This window comes from Neolamprologus multifasciatus, chromosome 10 (genome assembly GCF_963576455.1).
Source record: "Neolamprologus multifasciatus chromosome 10, fNeoMul1.2, whole genome shotgun sequence".
Taxonomy (NCBI): domain Eukaryota; kingdom Metazoa; phylum Chordata; class Actinopteri; order Cichliformes; family Cichlidae; genus Neolamprologus; species Neolamprologus multifasciatus.
Window position 1 is genome coordinate 19,611,621 of NC_140448.1, and position 21,625 is coordinate 19,633,245.

Here is a 21,625-nt window from a genome sequence, read left to right on the forward strand (position 1 = left end):
CAGTACCAGTTTATCACCTGTTCTGTCAGCTTCTGTCGTGCTTAAGACTGTAAATGTATACAACTAATTTGGTGGGGGAGGTTAAACAAGGAAAGCCAGAATATTTAACTCCTCCGCTCTCCTCTGTGCACTGCATACTGGGATTTTGTACGGGAAGGAGGTTGGTATAGTTTTACCTTTATATACAGTTTGCATGATATCTTTAAAGAAACATGAGGGTAATTTAATGAATATTGATTACTCATTAATTGTTGGTGTAAAGCTATGCATTCATGTACTGGTGTTCTCCCCAGAAATGGTGTCCCTCTCTGGGGAAAAGCAAGTGATGCTAACAACACAAATAGTGCAACTAATGAAGAAAAATTGAAGGAGGAAGTGTCGCTGTGGCAGGTGATGCAGAAGGTTCAGCTTCAGTTGTATGAGATGAAAATGAGAATATAGATGAAAGAATGATGGTTGACATAATGTGGAAATACAGTTTTTTTTCCTTCCTTGTATCTGAGCAAATTCTAGACTTCTGTAAAAAAAATAAATACTGATGACTATAGTTCTAATAATCAACATCTCTGTCAAGGCAAACGTATCCGACCTACCTTCGTTTCACCTTTGTCAAGTGTGGTGAAGGAAAATGACCTCAGTGTTGTGAGAAGAAAAGTTCATTGATTTGGAGGTCTAGTCAGTAGTTTTGAGCTTGGGTTTGTGTTATAAAAGCATATGTTTTAGGTTTACTTCCTGTATGTTCTCACCTGTACCTCGTTCCCCACCATCTGTGTTCAGAACATATGGTATATTCCTGTTCCCTTTCTTTCTGTATGCACCTTCTTTGGTCTCCTGTTTTCCTTTGCTTACATGTTTTATTTTGGATTTCTGTTAATGCCACATTATGGATTTTTAACATTTTGGACTTTGATTTTACCCTGAATAAAAATCTTGCCATTCACAGCTCTGCACTCAATATTGCACATTAAGGCCATGATGCCACCCTAATGATTTTTCAGATCACCATACAGCTACAGAAGACACCCTCAGCACCAACTGTGGCAAATTAACATTCAGAAGCAGACCCCTCCTGTCAGTCTTTCTGCACTTGTTTGATTGTTGGAGTTTTTTCTGTATTATTGTAGACTCTTTACCTTACAATACAACGTGCCTTGAGGCGACTCTTCTTGTGATTTGGCACTATTTAAGTAAAATTGAACTGAATTGAATGGATGGCAGTCATGTAGATGGAGAGATTACCTACACTGAAGTCGAACTTTCCTTTGAGAAGACTTTTTTTACTACCATTCAGCAGCTCAGTTGTGACTCCCTGAAGAGCCCTATAGGCAACAAAAAAAGGAGAGAGAGATGTTAGGGTTTGCTAAGAAATCAGAGACCAGCTTCACTTCACTGTACAAACTATAAAAATAGCTGAATGTCTTTCAAATACATTTAAGGATGGTCTGGAAGCCATTATTCATTATATTCAGACTTTCAATAACTCGCACTCTTGGACAATTTAGGCCTTTGTGTCTAGAGGAAGAAAAAGCAGATCATCTTTGTTGCAGATGCTTGAAGCCTTCATTTTATTTCATGGGATAAGCTGTTATATTCAAATACTGCTATATTGTTGATAATAAGAGGACTCAGCAGCTACGTCACTGTACAAAGAGGCATTAGGCAGGGTTGGCCCCTATGTGGTCAGCCATATGCTGTTGCCTTTTAAATCAGCTTAGATGGGGTCTCACAGGTTTAACCTTTGCTGCAGTTTCACATACATGAACTAATGTGCCTGCTTATGCTGATGATGCAGCTGTGTTGATTACTAGTCATAACAATTCTGCACATGATCGCATAAAACACCACTAAAATATGTGAGCACACCCTTTCCAAGAGTTAACTGGTTGAAGAAGGTTCGAGATGTAAATGGCAGCTGGCACTTCCATCTAGGATGCACTGGAGCAGAAAGGGATGAAAAAAATGGTGTTTTTGGAAAAATTATATTCTGAAAAGAAACTGACAGGGTTCAGAGGACAAAAATCATTGCCCAAACCATCTAGGAACAGTTTGACTATAGGATGAGGTATTTGGTTGTGAATTATTTTGTTGCCACTTGACTGTTGTTGAACCTTCAAGTACACTTTTAAAGGAAATACAAAATGTCCTCTGCAGAGTAACTTGTGGATCACTTGATCTCACTTTCTGAACATATGTATGTGTTGTAGCCACACTATGTACAGGTTGGGGTTGTAAATATGTACAGTAGCTTTCCTTTGTGGGATCAATAAAGTATCTGTCTAATTGTACAAACAAATTGGTTTATTAAGGAATTAGTTAAAGGTCAAAGTTCTCCTCTTATCTGAATGTTTATTTTGCTTTTTCTCACCAACTGACTCTCTTTTGTTCTCAGCTTCTGAAGAAACTAACATCTATAGAAAACCACCCATCTACAAGAGACAAGGTTGGTTAATTGGTCAAATTTTTGTGATTTCAAAACCTTTTTTGGGGCTGTGTATCTGTCCAGTTAGTTGATTCTTGTGTTCATTGTAGCATAGTCTTAGTGTGATAGTTCTGTGTGTCTGACTTAACGAACCAGTTACGGAGAAGATCTGAGTTAAAGCTGCAGTATAGATTTATGACACACTTCTTTATTGTCTGTAATCTGCTACCTCTGATTAGATTCAGTCTTCTTAGTGGAAACACTCAGAATAAATGAAAGAATTTCTTCTGGACCCTTACACAGCCTTAAAGTAGCTGCAGTTTGACCCCAACCCATTCAGTTACAAAGTTTATGGTGTGAATTAACTCTAATTTTGTTCCCCAATTTTTCAGCTCTTGTCAGTTGTCCACTAGATAAGTTTCACCTTCTGAAACTAGAAAGGTTGATGGCCTTTGGGTACTGATCATTTGTCCCTGTTAAGTAGGCTTTGGTTGCAATGGGGTAAACGGTTTATGAAAAGCCTAAGAAATACATGTTTAAAATGCAATTTCAAAACCATCAGCTGTAGTCTTTAAACAGTTTAGCCCTTTATTGCTTTTAACAAATTGTAGTGAAGTGAAAAACTACAAGAAATGAACCCAACATAAAGCAAGATGGCAGACAGAAAGCAAAGCACCTCTTGGGGTAAACAGACAAACTGACAAAGGGGACAATACGGGACTATGCACACACACACATACACACACACACACACACACACACACACACACACACACACAGGGGTGACTGGAGGTGAAGCACAGGTGGGAACAAGACACACGTGAAAGCAATAATTTGGCAGATAGTCACAGCAGAGAGCATAGAAGTGACCCGGAAGTATCTGTATGGCAGCCATAATAACAGCGGTTCAAATTCTCCAACTACTAAGAAAAGACCCTTCCTTTATTACGTGCAACAAACCATCCAACTGTTAACCAAAACAATGACTGTGATTTAGACCTAAATCAAACTGATCAATCACTAATTTCACAGTGAGACCTACTCATACCATAACCCTGCTGTATGGTTTGACAACAGGTAGTAAAATCTACAGTTGATCTGTCAATGTTGCACTGCTGTAATAAAATTCTCAAGGAGGTGTTGCCTCGTATGAAGAGCATAGATTTATATCAGCTGTCTAAATCAATGTTATAACTTATATGAACTATATCAACGTGTGTTTAAGATATACATTAGTCATGTCTGTGGTTGCATCGCCACCCTTTAGATTGATCATCATCATATGATATACATTTTTACTCGGGGCTAGCTGGGAAAGGCTCCAGCCTAAGTTGTTGATGGAGGGAATTTTACTTTGGTCACAGAAAATTTCAACAGTAGGTAGGATAGGAGTTACTGCATCATTGGTCAGGCAGGAAAAAATAATAAAATAAGATTCATGTAATTTTATAGAATTTCAGCCTTTGTAATGAAGTAGTTCTTCTTGTAATTTAGTAATTTAGTCCAGCTATGGGACATTGTAGTTTTAACATGGTACACCATTAACAAATGTGTGCATTCAGATTCTCTGAGTAAAAAGCTTTCCTTATCCTGTTTCCTTATAAGTTCTTCTGGACATCTTTCCTTGATGTTTTCCATCAAAATCAGGTAAAAGGAAGTAGGAGTCAATTTTAGGACTATTTGATTATTATCCATAAAAAGAGACATGAGAAACTAACCTTCACTTCATATCAAAAAGAAGTGACCAAGAGACAAATAATACAGAGTAAAGATTAAACATGATGCCAGAGGCAGAAGAACAGATGAGGCTGGAGAAACTAAAAATATTAAAAACAGTAAAAATAGCCAATCTGTTACACCACCACTGCAACCATTGTCTGTGCTTCTCATTTTTGCTGTCATGTATCTGTAGGAGGAGGACTCATATGGAGACTCTTAACCTCTTAAGCCCCAAGCCTACCTGATCTCCTGCTTTTTGGGGCTTAAGAGGTTAAGGCAGCAGCAGAAATTGAAAACACACCTTTACTTAAATAGGTTGAAAAGTACAAACTATAAATATTAAAGATTATACAGGAATCCAACAATTTAGGCACAGAAGACACAATAACAGACACTGTACAAGGACTGACAGAAAGATGCCATTATATATACACAAGAGGGGGGATTAGCTGAAGTGAGCACATCTGAGGGACATGAGACACAGGTGAACAGAATCTACAGTGTCTTGCAAAAGTATTCGGCCCACATTTTGTCACATTACAGCCACAAACATGAATCAATTTTACTGGAATTCCACGTGAAAGACCAACACAAAGTGGTGTACACGTGAGAAGTGGAACGAAAATCATACATGATTCCAAACATTTTTTACAAATAAATAACTGAAAAGTGGGGTGTGCGTAATTATTCAGCCCCCTTTGGTCTGAGTGCAGTCAGTTGTCCATAGACATTGCCTGATGAGTGCTAATGACTACATGCACCTGTGTGTAATCTAATGTCAGTACAAATTAGAGATGGACCGATCCGATATTACGTATCGGTATCGGTCCGATACTGACCCAAATTACTGGATCGGATATCGGCGAGAAATAAAGAAATGTAATCCGATCCATTAAATATCAAAAAAGCACCTCACAAAACTTGCTACGCGGCATAACTCGGCTCATAACCGCAGCACGTAGCAGCAGTGTGCATCACGTGATAGAGCGGCTGTGTGTATTTGTAGCCTTGCTAGCAAACCAGCATTTCATCTATGAGGAAGTTTTCCCAGAGAGAAGTAAAGCAAGTGTGTAAGTTCATCTCTGAATGTCTGTAAAGCATTCCCACGTTAAGCTTAACAACCATACCTGGAGCGACTGCCTCTCTCTCTCTCTCTCTCTCTCTCTCTCTCTCTCCTGCTGCTTCAATCGTGAAACAGCTTAATGATCAGCTGATCGGCTTTTCTGTCGAGAGTCCGTCTCTCTTCTTAGTTTTTGGCCCACTTCTCACCAGAAAGAGGAAACCAGCGGCTGAACAACAGCAGCACGTTTAAGCTTGATAAGCTGTTGTTAGAATTTATTTAATATTATTTCTACACCAGGATCTTTTTCTACGTAGCTGACGGCTGGTAATTGTGCAGGGGCGGATCTAGCAAAGTTTAGCCAGGGGGGCCGATAGGGCATGAACAGGGAAAAGGGGGCACAAAGACATACTTTTCTTTCTTATTCTCATTTAAAATGTCAAGTTTTTAATAAATAATTATCTGACTCTTACACCCAAAGTTTTAATCTTGTGTAAAATATATAGAAGTCCATTACTGTATATAGTAACTGTTAAGTCTAATATACTCTAGTAAGCTATAGTACTTTTTCCTTTGGGAAGATACCATCTGTGCAGTCTGCAATTCTGTTGAAGAAAGATGTTGAATTTATTTAATTATTCTTGAAAAATAATTTATTTTTGTGCATTTCCCCCCTGCATCAAATTAAATTTGATTACATCGATTAAGCATCATGAGGTGGAGGGTGGTTCCCTATTTTTTTCTTTTTTTGCTGGGAGTTTGCAACCCTATTAGTTAGGTTGCTTAAAATTTCTTCTAAGTACTCTTTAAAATACCAGAATAGGGAGGATGGAGCAGGTTTAACTTTATTAGATTGATCAGTGTTGCTGAACTATGACATATTTTGGACGCAGTGTATTTTTTACATACAGGTATAACAGAGTAGCTTTAGTGTTGTTATTTATTTAAACTTGAGTATAAACTTATACAAAATGCAGCAAGATATTAAAAAAACGTTTTGTTGATTAAAAAACACACTATATCGGATTCATATCGGTATCGGCAGCTATCCAAATTTATGATATCGGTATCGGTATCGGACATAAAAAAGTGGTATCGTGCCATCTCTAGTACAAATACAGCTGCTCTGTGACAGCCTCAGAGGTTGTCTAAGAAAATATTGAGAGCAACAACACCATGAAGTCCAAAGAACACACCAGACAGGTCAGGGATAAAGTTATTGAGAAATTCAAAGCAGGCTTAGGCTACAAAAAGATTTCCCAAACCTTGAACCTCCCACGGAGCACTGTTCAAGCAATCATTCAGAAATGGAAGGAGTATGGCACAACTGTAAACCTACCAAGACAAGGCCGTCCACCTAAACTCACAGGCCGAACAAGGAGAACGCTGATCAGAAATGCAGCCAAGAGGACCATGGTGACTGTGGACGAGCTGCAGAGATCTACAGCTCAGGTGGGGGAATCTGTCCATAGGACAACTATTAGTCGTGCACTGCACAAAGTTGGCCTTTATGGAAGAGTGGCAAGAAGAAAGTCATTGTTAACAGAAAACCATAAGAAGTCCCGTTTGTAGTTTGCCACAAGCCATGTGGGGGACACAGCAAACATGTGAAGAAGGTGCTCTGGTCAGATGAGACCAAAATGGAACTTTTTGGTCAAAATGCAAAACGCTATGTGTGGTGGAAAACTAACACAGCACATCACTGTGAACACACCATCCCCACTGTCAAATATGGTGGTGGCAGCATCATGCTCTGGGGGTGCTTCTCTTCAGCAGGGACAGGGAAGCTGGTCAGAGTTGATGGGAAGATGGATGGAGCCAAATACAGGGCAATATTGGAAGAAAACCTCTTGGAGTCTGCAAAAGACGTGAGACTGGGGCGGAGGTTCACCTTCCAGCAGGACAACGACCCTAAACATAAAGTCAGGGCAACAATGGGATGGTTTAAAACAAAACATATTCATGTGTTAGAATGGAACAGTCAAAGTCCAGATCTAAATCCAATCGAGAATCTGTGGCAAGATCTGAAAACTGCTGTTCACAAACGCTGTCCATCTGATCTGACTGATCTGGAGCTGTTTTGCAAAGAAGAATGAGCAAGAATTTCAGTCTGTAGATGTGCAAAGCTGGTAGAGACATGCCCTAAAAGACTGGCAGCTGTAATTGCAGCAAAAGGTGGTTCTACAAAGTATTGACTCAGGGGGCTGAATAATTACGCACACCCCACTTTTCAGTTATTTGTAAAAAATGTTTGGAATCATGCATGATTTTCGTTCCACTTCTCACATGTACACCACTTTGTATTGGTCTTTCACGTGGAATTCCAATAAAATTGATTCATGTTTGTGGCTGTAATGTGGAAAAGTTCAAGGGGGCCGAATACTTTTGCAAGCCACTGTAAGTAATAAGATAAGGAGGAAATAAAACTAAATACCCCCCCCCCCCTCCCCAAAACAGGAACTAACAACTGGGGGATGGAGACGAAGACTTAAGAAATTCAAGATATAAACAGACCTCAGATTATAAAAAGTAACCACAACTCAAGACTAAAAGCTCAAAAAGTTACTTAAAATATAAAATTCAGAGAGCCATAAACTTTATAAAATGCAAAACTATGCTTTTTCCATATTTCTTTTTGCACTTCTTCATCTTCAAGATGAATTCCAGCGTCACTCCCTTTCCCGAGCAGCTCAATTTTTCAAACAATCGACACTGGAGTTGAACATAACAACATCAAATTTAAGATATGAGCTGTTGGCTGTTTGGAGAACTGAATGCAAATGCCTCTCCGTAGCTTCTATGTAGGTTGATTTCTGCCAGCCCTTTTCTCTGTATGACCAAATATCTCATAAGTCTGAAGACCATTTAGTGAGTTCCCAGATTGACCTTAATATGACTGAATCTTGTATCACCCAGTCACACTGACTAGCCTGCTCAGTTTTTTAGCATTCTAGCCAAATGCTACCTCAAGAGACTTTTGGAAAAATGCACATACTAAATCACAGTCAGAGCTGATGGATTGGTGCATTTCTAATTATGACAGTAGCATTCCCCATACATCATGTTGATAAAGTTACTTTAAGGTTACTTGGCTCAACTATAAAGGTATGCAGACTTGAGGTGGATGTAAAGTTTGATCGCAGTTTTGATACAGCCACATCAAACCTGTGATTACAGATTCCGCTGGTGGAACTGAGAGAAGCAGTGCCAAATAGTGTCTAGATGATCTATCTGTGCTCACATGGCAGGTCCAACAGAGTTACAGTTCTTCTGAAAGACCTCTGCATGATTTACATTGCGCCACAAAGTGCTGACAAGCCTCTCTCTCTCCTGTTGGGCAGTCTGCAAACTGGGCTGTGTGGATGTGGATTTACATTTACACCATTAATCATGTATAGAGTAGGTTTCATATTAAGGCAAAATGCCATAATCAGGTGTGTATACGATACATTGATACCATAATGTGTTATAGGCAGATGTGGCTGCACATCTGCCTATAACACTATGCAATAACACTATTTCATCTATTTCCTCACATGTCATCTACCACATCTAGATATACCACAGAAGGAATCACAGATAAAACGTTTTAGCAACTCCAGCTGTATCAAATGATCTAAGTCAGGCCAATAATACATTGCATCTGTTTTAGTGCATCTGAAAGGTAGCATCAGTTTTAGATGTAAAATGATACTAAAAATAGGGGTGAGGTGGAGCCATATTGCACTTGATCAAATGTTTAAGTTAAATCAATACTCAAATTAAATTAAAAAAACCATCACAATACAAAAATGATAACAAATACGCACAAACAGATGGATTTTATTTGTGTCCTTCAAAGAAGAAAAATGCCATTCATGTATACACATGATTAGTTTACAGTGGCCCCGAAGGTACAAATGCACTGCGTCTTAAGAAAACACCAGCAAATAGAAAAATGCTCAAAAAGCACACAAAACACAAGAGACGTTTGGGGAAACAACAGTGTGATGGACCAGCTGCAGAAGTGACAAACTAGCAGTTAATAGCAAACATGAATCTACAGTGTTATATGAATCATCTGATTAAAAAAAAACCCACCATGCGTGTGTCTTTTTCACGTATTTTCTACAGTCATTGGTCCCTGACAGCACAGATGACTCCACTTCTGTGTATCATGTGTATTCGTGTGGTTTGGTTTCTGTCACGTGTGCAGCTGTGCTGTCACATTATTGTCTTCCAAAAACACTCCATTGTGTTTTGTGATATACTGTTTCCATTGTGGTTTGTGTGCTTTTACAGAGTTTTTTGTTTGCTGGCATTTTTCTTAATTACTTCTTGTGAGATTTCAGCCCTAACAGAAACTTTACACACTTGTATAATACCTTAAAGTGTTTCATTCTGTTCATATTTTTTATTCAGAGTCAGCATTATCGCCTGCTTGAAGTTTTGTATCACACCCCCTCCCATTGTCTCTGACCTCTTTTCGATTTTCCATTCCCCTGTTTTTGATGCGTCTCCCCTCTTCTCCTCCTTTCCTCTCACATACTGTGCTCTCTCCCCTCTCTGTAAATATATGCACTACTTCATCTGTCTTGTTTCTCTTGCACTCACGCATCAGCAAACACGTTGGTCAGAAAATCATTTTAAAGCCAACAATGGGAGGGGGAAAAAAAGACACTTTCATTAAACAAGAACATCTTTAAGGCTTTCTACCCATATAGACGTTTCACTTCTGGTTGTTTTGTTGTTATTTCTAGCATGAAATTCAACACAAGATCCTAGGACAAAAACACTTTCTGTCACAAATCAAATGTTCAAAGTGTGTCTTTAACAATAAATTTTAAAAAAATACCCTCAACAGCTTCTCTAATTATCTTCTTGTCAGAAATATCAGCCTCTCCAACAGCCAATAAGAGTAGGACCAATGACAATCTCACCAATTCAAATCGCCTTTCCACCTCAAACTGTAACAGCATTTATCACCCGAACTCCAACTACTACCCATATACCGGCTCTCCAAAAGGTAAAGCACCTTCTACTTAACAGCATGTTTTACTGCTATACACAAACTGAACCCACAGAGCCAAATGACAGCTTTTTCACTTTGATGTTCACTTTTTCAGTCTTCTCACTTGCTCCCTGTTACCTTTCATTTCCTCCATCTCTCTGTCTAGTCTCCAGGGTGAGGAGGTTTTCATCTGGAGGAGAGGAGGATGGACTGAATCATAATATAAACAGGGTAAAAATACATCTGTTGCTTCTTCCTGTTATATTTTAAGTGAGGGTTAATATTTAATGAGCCAGTTAATTAAATGCTTCTTTCCAGCCTCACTTGACATGATACAGAGTGATGCCCCTGTACTCCTCTCTTCTTCTGTCCTCACATCCATCCTTCGCTTTTATCCTGCATTCTTCCATCACCATCTGTCAACTCATGCACCCATCCCACTCAATCAACTCTTATTACTCCATCTATCTGTCCTTTTGTTCCACCTTGTTTTCCCATCTCTCTTTGTTCCTCCCCTCTGCTCTACTTTCCTTCACTCCATGCAGGGAATTGGCAGATTGATCCTGAAGGAGGAGATGAAGGCACGAGCAGGTTGTCACGACAATGACCAGTGGGGTAGCAGACACAGCTCCCGCTGTAGCAGCAAGGAGGCGCTGAGCAATCTGGGATACAGCTCCCTTAATGGCTGTAAGTGTGTGTGTACATGTGTTTATTTACATCTTGAATATGCCAGTAAGCTGATCAACTTTATTTACCATGCATTGTCACATGACAGTAGGTTAGGCTCGTAATCTTGTCTTTAGTGTGATGAATTTGATGTGGGATTTTTGCAGCTATATTAGTAAAAGTCTATATTGTAATTCATTATAGAAAAAACAAACTAAGTCTGATGATTTTAAGAGGTGGTGCCACGGCTATAAGTTGATTAGCTGGAGTAAAGCAGAAATATTCAAGTAATAATATTCTACTTTTTTCTTATTTTATGGTGTATATATATAAATACTGTTACACTGGTGAATGCTCACATTAAACATGGCTAAAGTTTGAAATAATGAGGTCAACACAGGCTTCAGATGGCTCTAAATGCACAGTTTTTTTTATACTCGTATTTTCATATGACGTCACTGAGAGCAAATATCCCTTATATGGTCATCTCAGGCACACAGGACTGAGCAGCGCAGCCTAAGTCATCCTTTGTTCAAACGGTTTGTTTTTGCGGGACAGCTAATGAGAAGAAAGCTTACTTAAAAAGACAGGAAAAGGAGCCACAACAGACTGTTTTCATGACAATGCTACAAACACCCCTTTTATCTGGTTAAGTAGCGAAAGTCTGTCTATTGGTTGTTCCCTCATTTGTTCCAAATATCGGAGAAATATCTCCCTGTCTACGGGATAAACCATCTCTCTAAAGTATCTCAGTATTTACCGGACTATCTTCTATTTCACATATGATTTATATAAAACAGCATGTTAGCATTATCAGTGTGACCATGTTAGCATGCTGGTGTTCATAAAGAATTTCAGCTTCAAATAGTAGCTAGCGTGGCTACGTCCTTTCTGTCTCTCTTCTGGTGGAAGGTTAATAATGTTTGCATGACTTATCAATATATTCCCAGTCCCTGAAGTATTTTATTTATTTATTTAATGTTTAAAAGGTTTGAGGCTTTAGTAGCTAAAACAACATTAGTTTTGGTTTGGGCTAATTCTGATTGGGATGCAGTGACTGAAGGTTAGATGTTAGGAAATAAATGTAGTTTCCTTTATAGCTGGAACAGTGTTGGGTGTTGTACTGTTTGCTGACCGAGCCTGAGCTGGTGGGGTTTTCCCGCTTCTGTGTTAACTCTTTAATTGATCCCATTCCTCATTGTGTTCAGCAGATAACGCGAGACAAAGATGGAGAGATTCGGAGAAAGGCAAAGAAAGCGTGCGTTGTGTTGTGTTGTGCTGGGGGTCCAGCAGGAATAAAAGGAAGCCTGTTAAAGCGGAACAAAGAGTGAACACTATAGAAAGTGTATATATATATAAGGGTGTGAGAGAGAATCAGAAGCTAAAGCAATTTGGAGCTGTTGAGAGAAGATGTACGACATGAAGCCTTAGAAGTAAATCAGGGTCAGAGAGCGGTGGAAAAAGAGGGAAATGAGCTCTGTCCACAGGGAGGTCACGGAGAGAGAGAGAGGTATGAATAATGTGGGTGCTCAGTGCTGTGTAATCACTATGGGTTTATGGTGCTTGCTGTTATTATACTGATTAGAAAATCCTGACAGGCGCACTCTCATCTGTTCTTCAGAGGAGGCTAATTCTAAAATGGGATGTTCACCATTTTTCAGAAATGGAATGAACTGCTACAAACTGACTGACATGCTTGGAGACTTCATCTCACTGAATTGATTCGGACCATTTTTATCCACGCTAGCAGCGTGACCCTAAGGATGGCAGTATCTGTCCATCAGTTAGTTAGTCAATCACTTCGGTCTAATATATCTCAGCATGGTGGTATGGCCATGACAATTTCACATTTCGTGTTCACCAGAGGATGACAGCTGGTAAACACATTTATATCATTCTCAGTGATGACCTTTAGTCATCAGGTCAAAGCTTAAGTTAATTACTAGAAAACAACTTAGCATTGCAGTTGTTTTGTTTTATTCTGATTCAGCCTTCAGAGTCATTGATTCTAGATTTATAAGTGATTGCATAATCATTCAAATGTACTTAAGTGTGTACAGGATCAATAATTAATATTCAGCAGTGATGCAGCTGTCTTAAGTTTAGCACTAATACTAGAGAAGCAGCTGCATTTAAATTAGTACAAAACTAGCCGTAAAAGGGCAAGGTTAACGACTAAGTGCTTGTGATTTATTATTTTTTTTATAATAAATCATTATTATCTTTGATTATTTGTTCAGTTTAAAGACTTAAAGATGTTTTTACAAGATCCTCAGCTGTAGTTTTGTTTTGTAATTAGCAATTGCTAGCACGCTATCATGCGAAACTAAGCAAATTGTGGCTGCTAAACTTGTTAGCATTCTCACTGTAATTATTTCACCATAGTGACAGAAACAGTTTGCAACTACAGTCATTAGCAAGCTTTGCTAGTAAGTCATTATAATAAAATGGAAAAAAGGAAAATAACTTTTTCCTTTATTTATTTGTTTGTTTATCTATGTTTGAGAAAAATAACTGCAAAACTCTATTCAAAATAAGTGCAGTGGGTATGTGCCATAAGCATATAAATATCTAACGTGCTGCATGCCTATGCACATAGTGCTTCATATTTTAAATGATGTATAGGTCTTGGTAGTGATTAATCCTGCATGCAGATCTTCTTAGGGACATGTTCTCACACAGCTGATGTTTTATAGACATCTCCCAAAACAACTGGCTTTTTAAAATATGTATACCCTCGCCACTGAAAACTAATACTTTTACTATGTGGTAGATTTATTAACCCTACTTAACAGAGTGTGACATCTGTTCATGTTGTCCCAGCAACTGATATGCATGTTTATGCGCACACTAAACCAAAAGACCAACATGGTCCACAAAGGACAGCAGCATTGTTGCAGCTTCAGTCAGTTTAATGGATCAGGATGAAGAACATCTGCTGATTGCCAATGCTTTTTAAAGACGAGAATGAATATCCCAATATTAACTTCAGCTATGCCTTTGTTCTCACACACTGTGCATAGAATGTATTTTTTGTGGGTTTTATTTTGTCAAATGTTCAAATTCATTGCATTATATTTAACATGGAGTCCTCTTCATTTGGTAGATATCCTAATTACTATTACAATTTCAGTATTTCAAGATATATACAACAGAATGCCTGGATTCTTATGTGTGTTAAGTAGGATGTCATGTGCAGAGGAGTAATAGTGCATATATTGGACAAAGGATTGAAGATGACGATGTGAGGCGGGAAGAAAAGAAAAGATTGTGCTAGGGAGATGGAGATAGATAATTTGATGTAGTGACCTCCTAAAGTTCTCTTTGTGTCCCATAACATACTATAACTTTCTCACTAGATTCCACAGATCACTGCACAATTTGTTCCTCAGTGTTTTAACTGAATCGGAGATGAATTCAAAATCTATCTTGCTGTTTTTCTTTAGCAGTATTTTATTCTGCTCTTTACTAGCATCTCTTTTCTGGAAAACAAGTCCCTCCACTAAAGTGTTTATTGAGCTAAAGTTCTTATTCTAAATCATTTTTAAAAAACTGCATTTTTGGGGCTTGAGACAAAATTTTCACAGTATGAAACTGGTGAAATTACAATATTTTCATATGGCCCCTCTCCCCACTCTTTTGTTTGTCTGTCTTTCAGCTCCCAGGTCCCTCTGCAGCGCTGACAGCGGTGAGTGGTTCGTCAATGTGTTTTGATCTGCTTGTTCATCCCAATGGGAGCCGCGGCACAGAGAGCCGGCTTTTCCCCTCATCTTCTTCATCCTGTTAGTTCTGCTGTGACAGCAGCAGAGCTTTAAGTAGGAGATTTTTATCAGTTTACACTGATGCGTGCACAGACACCTCTATCTTTTGAGTTACGGGTAGGAAGATGAATGACAACAAGGCCTGTCTTTTTTTCTTTTTTTTTCAGAAGCTGCATCATCCACAGTGATCTGTTCTATAAGCTGTTGTTACATGTGACAATATTTTTAAAGATTTTGGGGAATTCCGATGCTGTTCTTCTGCTTTTAATAGTTGTTAATGTTTTAAGGCATTAAAGTCCGAACTGGGCTTCCATATTTGTTTTTGAAAACTGTGCATTTGTGCCCAATAAAGTAATTTTGATGGTGCACTAAATACACCAAACGTTAGCTATAAAGATTCAAAGATTCAGTTATTATAGTGAAGGAACAACAAAACAAAAATTGTGATACATGAGATGCTTATGCTAATAGTTTTCATGCTGGCAACAGAGCAGTACATATCTGCGATGAACACTGACTATATCTCATTTCTTGTTGAGAAAGAAAGTAGTAGATGACAAACTCATTATAGTTCAGTATTTTACACACACTGTGCATTGCCAATACACAGCAGCCTGTATTCTGCTGCATCATGGTGTTTCGCCAGGGCTCTTTGACATTACAGGGTAATTTAATTCCTTTCAACACCAGAGTAAAAGAGAGAGGGAGGGAGGAAGGATGAACAGAGGAGTTAGAGGGAGGAGTGGAAAAAGGAGGGAAAATCTAGTGACAGTGAAAGAACAGGAACAGGAAACAGTGATAGTGAAGTAAAGGCAGTTGATAAGCCAAATGAATTGAGAGGAACAGTGGGATTACACTGCCCTCTGCTGCTTCCACTGCAGCAGTGCACACAACAAGTGCAAGGATGACCGGAGATACTTAGTTGCCACCAGTGGTTATCACTGATTACAAGACAGGTGCTATGTTGGTATAAAGGAAGTAATGCAACTCTTTTCTGCAACTTAAAAGCCATCTCAGATCACAGCTTGGGTCTTTGAGACATTGTGTTGTAGCCTTGAGATTTCAAATATATGAAAAAAGAGCACTTCTGCTTTGAATTCTTATATGAAACGATAGAAAGTTGATCGGAGGCCTTTTTCCAAACTCCCAGCAACATGTCAGTAACTCGCTGTTTGAGCTATTGAGATGAGAGGTTTCAAGATCAGAGTTGGGTGAAAGATATTAGATAGAAAAATGAGCATAAGACAGAAAAACCATTAGATTATCACTTTTCAGACATGAAAACATTTCTTATGCAAGACTTCAGTAGAAAAAAAGTGGAGAGAAAACCTGATTAAACAGCAAAATATAGCTTCTGCTCATTGACAGAAAAAAAGCAAAATGTTTTCCCCCATTTACCCACAGCTCAAAACCCATAGCTTTCTTAAAATCAGATACAGAAATGTATTTGTAGTTTATTTCTTGTTGTATTTGACAAAATCAAATTAAAACGTATGAAGCTGTGAAGTAACCTCTTTTTTCCCCCAAATAAATAATTAAATAAATAAACCAAAAGCACCACAGACAATAGAGGCAGTGTACTCTTGATTCTAATTTAAGTGTGCCGGTATCAGTTTTCATACTTCATGTGCTTGTTTATGTATTTTTGTTTGTTCTGCCAGACTCCTACATTGCCAAATCAGCCTCGTTGCCAGGCTACGGTAGAAATGCACTGAACAGGGTAAGGAATCAATGGGTTTTGGCTGTGTGTGTGTGTGTGTGTGTGTGTGTGTGTGTGTGTGTGTGTGTGTGTGTGTGTGTGTGTGTGTGTGTGTGTGTGTGTTCCAGTTCCTCCTATCTTGGTAGGGACCAAAATCTGAAATTTACTATACTGGTGGGGACCAACAGCCTTCGTGGGGACCAAAATCCAGGTCCCCACGGGGTTGAAGGCATTTTTCACACTCAAAATGTGGTTTTAGTGTCAGGGTTACAATTGGGATTAGGCATTTATTTTTGATGGTTAGGGTAAGCGGCTAGGGAAAGCATTACGTCAATGAAATGTCCCCACGAGGATAGCAACACCAGATGTGTGTGTGTGTGTGTGATGACTCGCCTTGTGTTTGGAGACAAAAACCAAGTTCCCATAATTGATGATTGCAGTCCACAGATAATGAATGTAGGTTTCCTCTCAAGAGTCAGAGAGAGAATAAGATACACATGGCCATTTGCTAAACTGTAATACATTGCAAAGTCCTTCATTTGCTACTGACCTGAAACCCATTTGTATCAGTTGCTTCTTAAGGCCAAGTGAGACAAGTGGCATGATGCTGTCGTTACATTAGTGTGATAAGTTGTTAGACCAAAAAACACTAAAATATTGTAAAATATTAAATGTGTATTTTTATTCCATGTTTTCCTAAAATGCACTTTCCTGTTGCGGCAGCCTGGGAGTGTTGGTGGAGATTATTACCAGTATGACAGCACTAATGCAGTTAATTGGCAGATAAGAGGTAAGCCTATTGCTTAGCTCAATCTGCTTACTCCACTTTTTAGAGTTTTTCTCTTGATCTATTGCATACCTTAACACATGTTAGTCAGAACTGTTGGAACAGCAATTGTCAGTGACTCCTTTTTTTCTCCTTCTTTTCAGAATATAAGGTAAGATCCAGTTGCTAAAAGTAAGAAATCTGTTGCTGAGCAAAGAGTGACAGGTTTGTATCAGTGGATAAGAATGATGATGTTGCTTCTTTAATCTGAATAATGAATTAATCTCACTCAGTACCACCCACTTCAGCCAGAGAAATTGTAACGGTGACAGACTCATTTTACTGACAGCAAAGTCAAACCCACAAATAGACGGTAACAAAAGCTAACAGTACCAGCCTTGTCTTTTTATGGCAAGATAAGTATATTTGTACTCGTGAATATGAGTAAACACAGGCTGACAGTACTATGACAGTACTCTCTAAGATCAAGCTGCCTAATTGGAAAGTTAATAATAAATAATAGTCATGTATTGTGTATATACTAGTGCATGGCCATTCTCCAGTATTGTCTGGTCTGTAGTTTTTCTCCTTTTTAGGCAGTTGCTAGGCAACATGGTATCTCAACATAGCATGCATAATTCTATGCATAAGTTTTGTGGTTAAAAAATTGCATGATATTGTCATGAAATTTTAATCATATGACGCTTTTAAGGTCTTATAGGCACATAAACTACAAAGGCATCAGTTAACTTGGTAGGTGGTTGCTTGGCAACATGATGATATCACAACACCTGCTATAGATGAGAACCTTCAGGGAAGATTTTGGTTGCTCAAATCTTGATTGCGTAGCTATTTTGTATATAATCACAATAAATATATATTTCTTCTTCTTTTTAGTTTTTATGTAACAATGTTACATGTTGGTGTCACATGCTGTATCCTGAAAAAGCTCCTGTTTATTTTGTACTTTTTGGCACTGAATTAAAAATACATGTAAAGTAAAACCGTTCAAGCTTTTTTTTTGTTTGCATTTAGATGATTATAATTTATAGCTCAGGAAGATCAGAATTATGCTGACAACAGACATCAGCAGACTTGATTCTGCTGCGTAATTATTGTAAATAATTCTCACTTGTTCTTTACAAGTCATCATTTTAGGATAAAAAAGAAAATCAACCGAGAACTTCATTAACACCAGAAAAAAAACAGCATTTCTTAACATTTTCATTGGTGAAATCACAAATTTGAAAAAATAAACTTAATGTTCTGTTTTTTTCTTCATATGCAGTTTTAGGGGTTGTTGGCATTGTAACTGCATTTGACCACTAGAGGGTAAAACAAATGCAAAATGATTCAGATTCTTCTGATGCAAACATGTTAAAATATATACTGAATTTCCAAAATTTTTACTGGTGTTTTTGTTTTCATCCTCATTCAAATAATCATTTTCAGTAAAGAATTTAGAATGAAGTCAGCATTTAAAGTCCTTTTAAGTCCTTTTAGCGTTTCATACTTATTTCAGCTAAATCAACCATGGTGGATTTTGATGAGGAACCTTACAGGAATATTAATAATAAAACAACCCCTTTGACAGGTATTAATGATATGTTTTCTTTCTTCATAAGATCTACCCATATGAAGCCCTTGTGGTGTCAGTCAGAGGGCAGCAGCGCCTCCCCAGTGATGTGGACCGAGCCAGACTAGAGGTGACCTGTTATAGGACCCAACTCTTTCACAAAGTCTACATCAAGCGTTGCTTTTGATCTTTCAGACTGTGATGAAAGCTCTCAACACTAAAGAACAAAAAACCCTGCAGTGTCCCTCATGTTGGACACAATGAGCACTGCAGATGTTTTACGAGTCATAGAGCAGCAAAGAAAGCAGAGTACAGAGCCTTCCTCTAAGCACTAAGTGGCAGATGTTGTTGCCCGTAGCCTCAAACAACCTGCAATGTAAAGCTGAATGGACAGACTGATCATTAGCAGAGAAAAACATTTAAAGCATAGTGTTCCCTGTGTGCTGCACTGTGCAAAAGTCCTGAGTCACCATTCATTTCTTTATATTTTGCTAACAAAATGGGAAGTAGGTGCAGTGATTTACTGAAACACGTGCAAACGTAAATGGAAATAGAGTGCACAAAGCAAAAACATAGTTTTTACAGTTCCAAAGAGCTTGAACTTTCTAGGCCTCTTGAAGGACATTCAAAGATTTTGACTGGCTTTTGTTCAGTTGTTTGTCAAGATTATCACGCACTGCTTCAAAAATGTTGAATTCCAGGCTCAGGTACAAGGAGTGGACTAAGAAAAAACTGCCAGTGTCCTAAGAAAAAAATTGAAAGTGCTTCTGAAAGCCTGGCTACTTAAAAGCAAACTTTATAGACTCGACTCGATACTTTTGTATAGTACTGTATGTCTTTTCATTTGGTACTGTATCAGCAAAGGTCACTACTTATGAATTTTAGAAACTGTGCAACTGGTCGTGTCACATTATTAATGTTTTTTCTCTATGGTTTATTAAATGTAAAAATGAGATTGTGTTTTAATCTTCTTTGTCTCTTCCTGCTAACAGCGTCATCTCTCCCCAGAGGAGTTTTATAGAGTCTTCAGCATGTCCATGTCTGCCTTTGACTGTCTTGCTCAGTGGAAACAAAATGAACTGAAGAAACAGGTCAGACTCTTCTGAGAAAAGTCAACAGATCCTTTCACTGAACCCAGCTTGAGTCCATGGCTCAGCGGAAGAAGAACTGAACAAAATAAGAAGGCAGAAGAGAGATGTTCTTGGCTTGTTGTAGCTGCCGTGTGTTCGGACTTCTTAAGCAATGTTTGTGAAGTCTGCCAAGTGGGCAAAATTGAGGAAAAATCCCCACCAAGAAGGGAAAACTGAGTGGTAGAAAACTAAAAGAGGAGCAGAGAGCTTCACTGGAGCTACAACGGGCTGCTTGTGCCTCTCCTACCAGCAGATGGCAGTATGTTTACACGAGCGTTACAGTTTTTGTCTGAACTACTGATGTGCTTTTTAAGAAACTCCAGGTCTGCCAAAAAACGTGTATTCTTATGAAGTATGTCAGCTGTTCTAGAATCTAGTTTTAGGGGTTGAGAGTTGCTGCAAAGTCTGATAAACTGGCAAGACAAGAAAATGAGCACTGTGTGATTCTCAGCATTGGGGTTACTGAACATGGTGTATAAATAATGTGTTTTTATAATGTGCACATCTTGAAAACCAAAGGTTTTCGTCTACATTTTTCAAACAACATATTTGATTTTTGATGTCAGTATTTCTGAAGCCATATTACACACTTCTTTTCTACACGTGCAAGCAGACTGGACAGTTCATCGACGTTTGCTTTGAAATGACATTTGACATAAATGAGCTGCGTCATGGCTCAGAGCTGGGACGTGTTAGTTTAGAAGTGGGGGTTTAGTACTATACACTTTAAAACAAGACGTGTGTGTTTCACTTATATATGGAAATCCAAGTTTTTTGTTCGTATTTGCAGTTGTTCTCAAGAAACAAGCCCGAATTTCAGATGCTGAACTACAGTTGAAACACTGTTTTTCTGACGTGTCGTGTATGTGTGAGGGTGTGAGTGTATGACTGACGATGGTAAACAGTTAATCAAGAATTTTCTTTTATTAATATTTAAAAGCCATCTGAACAAAGTGAAGAACTCTGAATATGAGAAATGCCAAGAAAGGAAATATTGAAGGAAGAAATATGAAAATATGAAGTAAAGGTTTGTGTTTGTGATTAACAGATGCAATTTGTAGTGACTGAGCTGAAAGTGGTCTAATTAAAACAAAAGGCACTGGATAGATGTTGCAAAGAATGACTCAAGTTTGTTTTAACCGGCTGTAAAAGGTGAAGTAATGCCCTTGAACCAAGTGGAGGGTTTTTGTGTTTACAGGCTGCAACAATTAATCACATATACAATGTTTGCCTTTTTGTTTATTGGAGTTTTCATTTACAGCCTAATGTCTTTCACTGCTACTCTTAAATAAATGATGCACTGATTTATTTAGCGTGCGGTATTTTTTTCTTCCAACCCTCGAATGCAACTCAATAGAAGTTATGATGTTATCTGTTCTATGGTTTGTATTTTTAGACTTCACTGACACAATCATTAATCAAGGGCTCATCTTTAAAGTGCTTTCACCTGGACCTGTCTTATCTCTCAGAGTGTTCAGTTTTACTGCAGATCTGGGGGGTACGGAGAGCTGCTTCCTTATCTGGAAAATATAGGAATTTTGATAAACGCTTTAGGAAAGTGGAGGACTATCAGTGAATTGAAACTCAGAAAATCAGTGAAACTCTTGGCAGGTTTGTATTTTTGTGCACGTAATAATAATAATTTATATTAGTTTATTATATGAACATTTTTTTAATTAAAGTAATGTGCATTTTAGAAATATAATACATAATCTGAGAGGTTTAAATACAATTATTTATTTAACCGAGTGACATTTATTGCAGCTGCACCACCTGAATTAGCACCCAACAGCACCCAACCTTTGCAATCTTTTTTATTCATAAACTTGTATTAGCTGT

The 21,625-nt window shown here is 38.2% G+C and overlaps 1 protein-coding gene across 4 annotated transcripts in view; it reads left to right on the forward strand.

Annotated features, from left to right (window-relative positions):
* The window catches only part of LOC146510146 (actin-binding LIM protein 3-like), a 60,277-nt gene extending 38,919 nt beyond the window's left edge, over positions 1-21,358 (forward strand). Inside the window, exons 14-24 of one of the 4 annotated variants that reach the window (XM_085174843.1) lie at positions 2,390-2,440; positions 10,066-10,203; positions 10,355-10,419; positions 10,734-10,881; positions 13,272-13,287; positions 14,532-14,542; positions 16,277-16,335; positions 17,038-17,104; positions 17,245-17,269; positions 18,696-18,786; positions 19,649-21,358. In XM_085174843.1, coding sequence (XP_085030969.1) covers positions 2,390-2,440; positions 10,066-10,203; positions 10,355-10,419; positions 10,734-10,881; positions 13,272-13,287; positions 14,532-14,542; positions 16,277-16,335; positions 17,038-17,104; positions 17,245-17,269; positions 18,696-18,786; positions 19,649-19,762 — 785 coding nt within the window. In that variant the 3' untranslated portion in view covers positions 19,763-21,358. The other 3 variants (XM_085174842.1, XM_085174841.1, XM_085174840.1) reach the window with 3 other exon arrangements.
* Positions 21,359-21,625: the final 267 nt, after the last annotated feature.